Genomic DNA, 11,336 nt, shown 5'->3' with positions numbered 1-11,336 from the left:
CCCTGTGTCACTGACATGTGGGGCCCGGCCCTGCTAATTTTTAGTTTAAGATTAGCTTGACAATTAATTAACTCCGTTAATTAACCATGACACTGACGTATGGGTCCCACTGGTCAGGTTTGACCTGGACCTGGCCGTTGACTCCCTGACATCACGCTGACGTCAGGCTGACGCAGTTATTCATTTTCTGGATTTAAAATTAATCAGGAAATTCCAGAAAATGATTTAAACTTCAAAAATTCATAGAAATTCAACCGTAGCTCAGATTGAAATAATTTATATATGAAAAATTATCAGAAAAATGCAATCTATCCATCTGTACTAGTTTCATGCATGACAAACCAACCTAGACCTGCTGTATAGGTGAAAACATATAAATGGCATATATAAGGGCTTAGTTTGGAGTTGCATTTGAACCCTTGGTTCAAATGGACTTCATTCAGACAGAATGCTAGTTGCATTAGCTCAAACAGCATCACATCTAAATGCCATGTTCATGCATCATATTGTTGCATATGCTTGTGTATTGATTGTCGACACCGTTCCTTCTCGATAGGTCCTGCTCTGGAGAGTGCTCCAGAGTACCTGTCTGAGGAGCAGTGCCCCCTCTGTTGATCTACCAGGCAAGCAAACCCCCTTGTTCATTCCGATACAATCCTACTCTCTCGCTCCTGCTCTCGGTTATTGCATTAGGACAACAACGATTCATCTGCTACTTTGTGCTGCGGTAGTTGAACCCATTCCTTTGCATGACCTGTCATTGCCACAGTAAATAGTTGAAACCCACTAGCATGTGTAGGAGTTGATTGAAGCCATTGTTGTGTTCCTACCATGCTATGCCTGCTATTGCTTAGAGTGTGTCAGGTCTGATTCATTGGGAATGAATTGGAGTACAGTGCTATGTTCTGATGCTGAGAGTTAAGTGTGTGAACACAATTTGGTAAAGGTAGCGGTGAGAGGCCATGTAGGAGTACATGGTGGGTTGTCTCACTGGAACCGTCCTTAAGCAGTGAGTTCTATGTATGTTGTCCAATGACTCGATACTACCACACATTGGGATCCTTAATTGACTCTCTCGACTTATTAACCGACTTGATCTCTGTCCAGGAGTCGCAACTAGTTTTTGGTGTTTGTAGGTAGTGCTATTTTTCTACCAAGTGGCACCCGGCAGGGTGGGCTTGGGACAGACTAGGCACACGTGGCCTGGTGTACCGAGTGGCACCCGGATGGTGGGCTCGGGAACCCTGCACACATCGTTTGGGGCCGTGAGCGACACCCCAGCCGAATCTCCTTGCGGATGGAACCCGAATAGGCGATAAACCTGGGCTAGAGTCTTGTGTGGTTAGTTAGGTCATGGACGACACCCTCACCAGGCTTCCGCTTGAAGGTTGCCGAGATACATGATGTGTACATGGTGGTAAGTGGCGAGAGCGTGTGTGAAGAAGTACACCCCTGCAGGGTTAACATGATCTATTCGAATAGTCGGGTCCGCGGTTATGGACTTCTTGGATGCTTACATGGTACATAGACAACTTGAAGTGGATACTCTAAAATGCTCAAGACAAGTGTGAGTGCTATGGATGGCCTTCTTGTAGGGAGACGGGGATGAATCCATAGTAGTGTATTGTGTGGTGATTAGTGGACTCGTGTACGTTGTCTCACCTCAAGAGTTTCTCGTAGTCGTAGAACAGGATAGCCACAGAGTCAAAGCTGGCTTGCTGCAACTAAATCCCACATTACCTTCTTGATACAAATGCATGTATGATAGGATCTGATGTAAGTCTTGTTGAGTACCATTGTACTCATGTTGCTTTATTTATGTTTTTGCAGTGGAGACTTCGGTCTTACTAGTGTTCTCGTGGACTTCGACGAGTAGCTTGTACCTCAGCTATGATCTTGATCGGATGTTGTAGATAGTCAGGCTCTTTAGCCTTTTTCATTTGTAGATGTCTGTACTCAGACATGTAATGCTTCCGCTTGTTGCTTGTATGCTCTGAATGATGGGTCCTGTGACCCCTGTTTGCAATAAATGTTATGATGGCTCTTTGAGCCTTATCTATATGAGTTGTTGATTTATGTTGTGATGCCATGTTGTACAGCACATACTTTCATGTTATGCGTACGTGTAATGTGTATTGATATGTGTCGGATCTGACTATCTAGTTGTTTATCCTTAGTGGCCTCTCTTACTGGGAAATGTCTCCTAGTGCTTCCACTGAGCCCTGGTAGCTTGCTATTGCTCCGGAACACTTAGGTTGGCCGGCATGTGTCCTTCTTCGATCATGTGTCTGTCCCTTCGGGGAAATGTCACGCGGTGTCTATCGGAGTCCTGTTAGCCTGCTACAGCCCGGTTTACCGGAGTCCTGCTAGCCCAGTTGCTACAGCCCGGATTCACTTGCTGATGACCGACACGTTCGATGTTGGGTCATGTATGCTTGTCCCTGTAAGTTAGTGCCACTTTGGATTCACGACTAGCCATGTCAGCCCGGGTTCTTTGTCATATGGATGCTAGCGACATTATCATATACGTGTGCCAAAAGGCGCAAACGGTCCCGGGCATGGTAAGGCGACACCCGTGGGAATACCGTGCGTGAGGCCGCGAAGTGATATGAAGTGTTACATGCTAGATCGGTGTGGCATAGAATCGGGGTCCTGACATTTAGTTACCTTGGCACCCTTTGCCATGAAGCAGTAGGTGGGAGCGTAGTCGTCATTGCCTTCATCAGTCTTGTTGGTGAAGCCATTTTCTTCAGAGTTGAAGATAGACTTGCTGATGAATGCAATAGCGAGAGCTAGGCTCGCTACACCAGACTCGGACTCCTCAGATGCCTCCTCGTCCTCATGTTCCTCAGATTCAGCCTCAGAGTCCATTTCCTTGCCAATGAATGCCCGAGCCTTCTTGGAGCTGCTCTTCTTGTGAGATGAAGACTTCGAGGATTTTGATGATGAAGACTTTGAAGATTTCTTCTTTTTCTTGGCATCATCAGAACTGTAATCCTTGTATTTCTTCTTCTTCAATTCCTTATCCCACTAAGGACAATCTTGAATGTAGTGACCAAGTTTCTTGCATTTGTGGCATAGCCTCTTCTTGTAGTCATTGGATGAGGAATCATTGCTCCTTGAGGATTTTCCAAAGCGACCACATCTTGAGAACTTCTAAAATTTCTTCACGAGCAGTGCTAGTTCCTGGCTCAGTTCCTTAGGATCACCAAGGCTGCTACTGGAGTCCTCTTCTTCAGACTCAGAGACTGCCTTGGCCTTCAGAGCACGTGGTTTGCCATAGCTCGGACCAAAGAGATCTCTCTTCTCAGCAAGCTAGAACTCATGAGTGTGTAGCCTCTTGAGGATATCAGCAGGATCAAGTGACTTGTAATTAGCACGCTCTTGAATCATCAATGCCAGAGTGTCAAATGAAGAATCGAGCAATCTCAGCAATTTCTTCACCACCTCATGGTCGGTGATGTCAGTGGCGCCAAGCGCTTGAAGCTCATTTGAGATATCAGTGAGGCGATCGAAGGTTTGCTAAACATTTTCATTGTCCAGTCTTTTGAAGCGGTTGAAGAGATTGTGAAGAATGTCAACACGAGAGTCACGTTGAGTTGAGACTCCTTCATTTACTTTGGAGAGCCTATCCCGGATAAGCTTAGCAGTTTCCAAAGCACTCACTCTACCATATTGCCCTTTGCTCAGATGGCCACATATGATGTTCTTCGCTTGAGAATCGAGTTGCTTGAATCTCTTCACATCAGCAGCATTCGGGGAAGGTGTGACTGAGGGAACACCATTTTCGACAACATACCAGAGATCATTATCAATTGCCTCAAGATGCATTCGCATCTTATTCTTCCAGTAGGGGTAGTCCGTTCCATCGAAGGTAGGACACCCAGCAGAGACCTTGATCATACCTGCGGTCGACATAACTAAACTCCAGGCGGTTAAACCAAAATCACACAGAACAAGGGAGTACCTTGCTCTAATACCAATTGAAAGTGCGTTATATCAACTAGAGGGGGGTGAATAGGCGATTTTTATGAATTCTTCACTGAGGAGTTTGCTGGTGAGGAAATTCCTAAGAGAAGAATGTTGGAAATATGCCCTAGAGGCAATAATAAAAGGATTATTATTATTATATTTCTTTGTTCATGATAGTTATCTTTTATTCATGCTATAATTGTATTATCCGGAAATCGTAATACACGTGTGAATACTTAGACCACAACATGTCCCTAGTGAGCCTCTAGTTGACTAGCTCATTGATCAACAGATAGTCATGGTTTCCTGACTATGGACATTGGATGTCGTTGATAAAGGGATCACGTCATTAGGAGAATGATGTGATGGACAAGACCCAATCCTAAGCATAGCACAAGATCGTGTAGTTCGTTTTGCTAGAGCTTTTTCCAATGTCAAGTATCTCTTCCTTAGACCATGAGATCGTGTAACTCCCGGATACCGTAGGAGTGCTTTGGGTGTACCAAACGTCACAACGTAACTGGGTGACTATAAAGGTATGCTACGGGTATCTCCGAAAGTGTCTGTTGGGTTGACACGGATCGAGACTGGGATTTGTCACTCCGTATTACGGAGAGGTATCACTGGGCCCACTCGGTAGTGCATCATCATAATGAGCTCAAAGTGACCAAGTGTCTGGTCACGGGATCATGCATTACGGTACGAGTAAAGTGACTTGCTGGTAACGAGATTGAACGAGGTATTGGGATACCGATGATCGAATCTCGGGCAAGTAACATACCGTTTGACAAAGGGAATTGTATACGGGGTTGCTTGAATCCTCGACATCGTGGTTCATCCGATGAGATCATCGAGGAGCATGTGGGAGCCAACATGGGTATCCAAATCCCGCTGTTGGTTATTGACCGGAGAGCCATCTCGGTCATGACTACATGTCTCCCGAACCCGTAGGGTCTACACACTTAAGGTTCAGTGACGCTAGGGTTGTATGAATATGAGTATGCAGCATACCGAAAGTTGTTCGGAGTCCCGGATGAGATCCCGGACGTCACGAGGGGTTCCGGAATGGTCCGGAGGTAAAGAATTATATATAGGAAGTGCAGTTTCGGCCCTCGGGAGAGTTTCGGGGGTCACCAGTATTGTACCGGGACCACCGGAAGGGTCCCGGGGGTCCACCGTGTGGGGCCACCTATCCCGGAGGGCCCCGTGGGCTGAATTGGGAGGGGAACCAGTCCCTAGTGGGCTGGTGAGCCCCCCTTAGGCCCCCCTGCGCCTAGGGTTGGAAACCCTAGGGTGGGGGGCGCCTCCACTTGCCTTGGGGGGCACTCCACCCCCTGGCCACCGCCCCCCTTGGGAGATCTCATCTCCAGGGCCGGCGCCCCCCCAAGGGGGCCTATATAAAGGGGGGTAGGGAGGGCAGCCGCACCCTGAAGTCTTGGCGCCTCCCTCTCCCCTGCTACACCTCCTCCTCCTCCCGTAGTCGCTTGGCGAAGCCCTGCCGAAGCCCTGCTACATCCACCACCACGCCATCGTGCTGCTGGATCTTCATCAACCTCTCCTTCCCCCTTGCTGGATCAAGAAGGAGGAGACGTCACGCTGACCGTACGTGTGTTGAACGCAGAGGTGCCGTCTGTTCAGCGCTAGGATCTCCGGTGATTTGGATCACGACGAGAACGACTCCCTCAACCCCGTTCCCTTGAACGCTTCCGCACGCGATCTACAAGGGTATGTAGATGCATCTCTCTCTCTCGTTTCTAGATGAACTCATAGATTGATCTTGGTGAACGTAGGAAATTTTTTATTTTATGCAACGTTCCCCAACAAAGAAATACTTGCAGCGGAATAAGTACTCAGAAGTAAACATTACAGAACACAAGCATAGTCATCATGATGAAATGAAGACAAGCACAGAGTACAGAAAGCGTAAACACAGGATAACAGAAGAAAGAAGACGGACAGACTAAAGAAATTGAACTGAGGAAATTGAGAAAGTCTTCAGTCAAAGTCTTCAAACAGATATGAACAGGCACACAACAACAGACATGAGGAAATGAAAGAGTTGAGGAAATAGAACCAGTAAGCTCGGTGAATACAATGATTTGGTAGACAAGTCCAACTGTTGTCTCAGTTGTACATCTGGTTGGAGCGGCTGAATATTTAAACTCGAGAACACCCAGTCCCGGACACACAGTCCTCACCGTATTCTCCTTGAGCCAAGGTCACACAGACCTCGCCCAATCACTCGTGGTAAGTCTTCAGGTGACTTCCGAACCTTCACAAATTTGGTCACTCGGAGATCCACAATTCCTCTTGGATGCTCTAGACCTTGACGCCTAACCGTCTGGAAGAAGCACAGTCTTCAAAGGTAACAAGCGTCGGGTCCACGCAGGATCAATCTCTTCAGTGATGCTTAATCACTTTGGGGGTTTGAAGGTTTTGGTTTGGGTTTTCCTCACTTGATGATTTTTGCTCAAAGTCCTCGGAGGATGGGATGCTCTCAAATAACAAGTGTCAGTTTCTCTCGGAGCAGCCAACCAGCTAGTGGTTGTAGGGGGCGGTTATTTATAGCCTAGGGAGCAGCCCGACATGTTAAGACATAAATGCCCTTGTCTGATATGACCGTTAGGTGGTAGGATATTTTGGGACAGCTGGCGCGTTGCACAGCAACGGTCGGAATATTTGACTCTTAAATTCCTCAGGGCTATCATGTTCCTCACTGTGTAGGCAATCTGTACTGGCGAATTCCTAACTCCTCAGTCAGAACAAATTCCTCAGAGACCAGAAGAACTTCGTCTCTATCACTGAAGAATATGACTGAACTGTATGAGATTTCCAATGGCTTCACTCGAAGGGATTGGTAGGTGTAGGATTTTGAGTTGAGCATCACATGGAAATTTTTTCTTAGTATTTCCTCGGCCCCCTTTAATAGTACGGTGTTTCCTATGACTCAAAAAGAGAAAATGAAACTATAAAAACAAGAGTCTTCACGCTTCATGTTCCTCGAATGATTACCAAGTCTTCAAGGTCACACCAATTTCTTCACTTTCAAAGTCTTCAGAAAGTCTTCAGAAATCCAAAGTCTTCAGTCGAAGAACTTAATTTTTAGGGGTCGACTTTCTCTGTAAATATCAAACTCTTCATAGACTTATAGACCTGTGTACACTCACAAACGCATCACTCTTAACTTATAAGTGTTCAATACACCAAAATCACTAAGGGGCACTAGATGCACTTACATGAAGGTATTCATTTGGCCCATCAGGTGTGTGGTGTTCTTGTACATGCTGATTCGGCCATCACGTGTGCATATCATGTTGTCCAAAAGCATTTGTAGTGTTGTTCTTGTATATGGATCGTTATTGGTTGATCCACAGAGTGTTCATTTGCTTGGTACTCCCCCTCGCGTCGCCTTCCCTTGGGCGACGCAAGGGGTCCCTGAACCCTAGCATCGCAGGCCGCCCCTTGCGCCTCTTCCTGGCACCGCTGCCGTCGGCGTGGACCGCGGTGGCGGCGGGCCCGACGCCGAAGGCACCTGAGCGGGTGGATGCTACGAGATCCCATTTGAGGTGGCAGCGGCGGCACCTCTCGTGGGAGTCCGAAGGCGGCGGCTAGGGCGGCGACCCCATGCCGTGCGACGGTGGCCGAAGCACCATGGCCGGTGGAGCGGCGGCCCTGAGATGGACGGCGGCGGTGGCAACATCCCATCCGGTGGGGTTGGCTGATCAGTGCGGAGATTGTGACGGCGGTGGCTGCGGATCCAACGCCCAATCGGATTCGCCGTAGGGTGGCCTTCTGCCTATCGGCGACGCGTGGAGGGACCGGTGAGGAGATGATGGATTTTCGCCAGAATACCGACGGCGGCATACGTCTTTGTGGCGAGGCCCTGTTCGGTTCCAGCCAGCCGCGAGATCGGGACGATGTTGCTTCCGGTGAAAATCGTGCCTGACTGCGATCATGGCGGGTGATGGCGGCGTCTCGGACGTCGTTCCTTTCTTGAGGCATCGTGTTGCAGGTCACGTCAACCTGATCGGGAGGTCCGGGGAAAACCCTAGATTTGGGTCTACCGGATCGGACGATGACAGCGTTTTCGATGTCGTTCTCCCTACTGGGGGCATTGTTTTGAAGCAGGTGCTGGCTGGAGTGAACAAGAGGAGGAGTGATGCTTCATCTTGCCCATTGATGACGACGGATCTCGACGGCGTGGCGCAATGGAGACTCGGCGCCCAATGCGCGGAGATGGACTCACGTAGGAGGAGGAGCTGTCTGGCGTCATGTGGCGTCGATGGCAGAGAGGCCGGACAAGGTAGAAGCCTCAATATTTGCTCTGAGGACGGACCTGTGGAAGATGGCGGCAATGACACATGTGAGTGCGTCAGACCTGTTTGTGCCCCAGACCTGGTATGTGGCTCGGTTGGGGTTTCCGGATTTCGATGATAGGATTAGGTGAGAGGTCTGGGTATTTGGCCCAGCTTGCCCCCTTCATCATTTGGATAGGAGTAGTGACAGATGTTGCCAAGACGGTGGATTCAGGTATATTGTTGTAATACTTTGTAAGATTTTCAAGAATAATCAATAAAGTAGCCGCATGCATCTCCGAGATGCAGAGGCCGTGAATCATCCTCGTTTTGTAAAAAATAAATTAAGTGTATGTGTAGCATGGCTAGGTGATTATCGAAGTGTCCAAATTTGGGCAACCAATCACACCGTTGAACGTACTGCTACAATTACAGTCGTCAAGGATGGAAGCACAATAATAAAATAATATAGGCAATCGGTCGCTAAATCAATGGCAGTCTTATCCCATGTGATACCGAGAAAAACTCGGTCAATTTGAAGAGTTTCAGACGGAACATTGTCAGCTGTCACGTTGTTGACGAATGACATTGTCGTTCTCCACGCACCTGCTTGACCATGCTTCCATATGCCATTACTCCGAGCCAGCCCGAGTCCATGGCCCACAAAAAACACCAGCACGACGTCGTGGTTGTTTGACAAAGCAGGTGCCCAGACCGAAACTCGAGTTTCACCGAGACCAAGCCCTCCCAGGCGCAGACTGGCGTACGGCACGCTGGTCAGACGGGACATTCCATGAACAGAATGCACCAGAGCGATAAGCTTCTTCTACTGCCGGAAAGATTGGGAAAGCGGAGCACCGTGCATGCCACGGGAGTCGATGCCCATGCTTTTTATTGCCGGAATTCTCCGTGGTGGCAGTGGCGGAGACGTGCGCCACCACGCACGAACCTTCTTTTTTCTTTTCCTGATAACGCTGTGCACTTAATTGTGTGCACGGAAGCTTTTGGTCCAGAAACGCACAAGATAGAGATAGAGCGGCTGGTGGCGTACGGCGCCACCGCGACTAGAGCCAGCCGCACGACCAGTGGCCCTCCCGGTGACACGTCCGCCCGGCGACCGTAACGTGTGCGGCCGCCGCGTTGACATCTTGACGGTGCGGCTGCGTGCTTTCCACCGTCCGTTCGCAGTCGCGGCCGCATGCGCCGCGTCATCATTTCCAGCGTAAGCGGTTTCCGTGGTGTACTGGCGGCGTAGACGGAACGGAAAGACGTCCCCCGACGCTCAGTTGCCATCGCTCGTCGCGGCGGCACGGCACGGCACGTCGACCGAGCCGAGCCGAGCCAGCCCCGATCGAGGGCGGTGCGTGCCGAGTCCCCAGCCCCACCGATCCGATCGGCAAGTCCCGAGCAGGTTCGCTCCCCACAGACCAGATCCCGACGCCCCCACCACACCGCCCCACCCCCACCCCCCTTCCCTCCCTCCCAAAACTCGCGCAGCCAGGCACCGCACCGCACCAGACCAGGCCGAAACGGGCGAATTTTACCCGCCGGGCCGTGCCGGAGCGCGCCGGAAGCCATGGCGGAGTGCCGCAGCCTCATCGAGTTCCTGCGCGCCTTCGAGCACCACCGGAGGGCGGCGGACTCCTCATGCGGCGCCCGATCCAAGCGCGCGCCATCCCCGCCCTCCTCCAGGCGCCACCTCACCGCCCTCTGCGACCACTCGCCGATGGCCTTGGTGGACGCGCTCGTGCTGCTCGCCGTCCTCGCCGCGTTGGGCTTCCTTGTGGCCCCGCACGCCAGGCTCCTCCTCCTCGAGGTGCGCGCGCTGCTGCTCCACCCGGCGGCCTCCTGCCTCTCGGCCGCGCCGCTCGCGGGGGCCGCCGCGGCCGTGGCCGGGGCCGCGCTCGGCTGGGCGCTGCTGGGCCACCACGCGCGCAAGTGTGGAAAGCCGCGCTGCAGGGGCCTCAAGAAGGCCGTTGAGTTCGACATCCAGCTCGAGACGGAGGAGTGCGTGCGCGGCCGCCCCACCCCCGCCGCGCGATCGGCGCTGCTCGCCGCCGCCGGGGCGCGCCCCGTGGATCTCGGCGATGCGCACCGCGAGCTCGAGGCCGAGCTCCGGAAGATGGCGCCGCCCAATGGCCGCACGGTGCTCATCTTCCGCGCGCCCTGCGGATGCCCCAAGGGCCGCATGGAGGTCTGGGGCGCCAAGAAGGTGCGCCGGATCAAGAAGTAGACACAAGATGAAGGGTCAGATAGTTCCTTCTTTATACTAGTAATAAACAGTAGCTGAAATACAGGTTGCCTCCTTGGTAATAAGTATAGCGAGAGAGAATAAAGAGATCATACAAATAGTTATATCAAAATATCAGATGATAGACTATAGATCATGTGTTACCATGCAGAGGATGTTTAAACATAAATATATATGGGTGCTTGTTCATTCCCTGTTTTTTACGAGATTCTGAATCCTAGGTTGGTTGCTGTTCTTGCCAGGTGCTTTTTGAATGTCTGTTTGATCTCTCTTGGTCTACTTTTTGGATAGTATATTCGTTCGATGCTGCTGGGATAAGTTTCTTTGATGCCACTGTGTTTGCATCTTCCTCCTGACAGTAGTTTGTGTTTATTTGCCTAGATGAAATGTTTCCTTTCTTGATTCTTGCTGTCCTGGGGTAAAATTTTAACTCCTTCAGGACATGGATGATAACTGATCTTTCATTCTATTTGGGTGAAGCACTAGTTGAGGTTGCAATCTTCTTTCATCCTAATCCAGTGAATCCTAATCTGGTACTCCAATATACTCTTTTAAATATTAAGATGACCACTTTGTAATTCGCTTGGCTTCTGTGGGTTTTGAAAGATTATTGCTTAGCTGAAGTTTAAACTAAATATGTTTCTCAGTACAAGGAATAAAACTTCTAGAGTTTATATGCTCAAATCTATCTTTTGTTGTTGTATTGACGAGTTGTAGAGACATAATCCTCATGTGTCCGCATCCTGGTTAATTTTGCTTTGTTCATTCATTATTTTCTCTGAAAAAATGATTCAGTATGGTAGTATGCTTCTTTTACC

General features: G+C 49.9%; 1 protein-coding gene across 1 annotated transcript; it reads left to right on the top strand.

The window, feature by feature from the left end:
- Window positions 1-9,692: 9,692 nt before the first annotated feature.
- Window positions 9,693-10,721, top strand: LOC123071182 (uncharacterized protein At5g19025-like). The gene has a single exon (XM_044494693.1). The coding sequence runs from the start codon at window positions 9,844-9,846 to the stop codon at window positions 10,498-10,500; it is 657 nt and encodes a 218-aa protein (XP_044350628.1). The 5' UTR covers window positions 9,693-9,843; the 3' UTR covers window positions 10,501-10,721.
- The last annotated feature ends 615 nt before the right edge of the window (window positions 10,722-11,336 follow it).

Source organism: Triticum aestivum, chromosome 3B (genome assembly GCF_018294505.1).
Source record: "Triticum aestivum cultivar Chinese Spring chromosome 3B, IWGSC CS RefSeq v2.1, whole genome shotgun sequence".
NCBI classification, from domain to species: domain Eukaryota; kingdom Viridiplantae; phylum Streptophyta; class Magnoliopsida; order Poales; family Poaceae; genus Triticum; species Triticum aestivum.
Note: the sequence above shows the minus strand (reverse complement) of the source record. Positions and strands in the feature narration are given on the sequence as shown.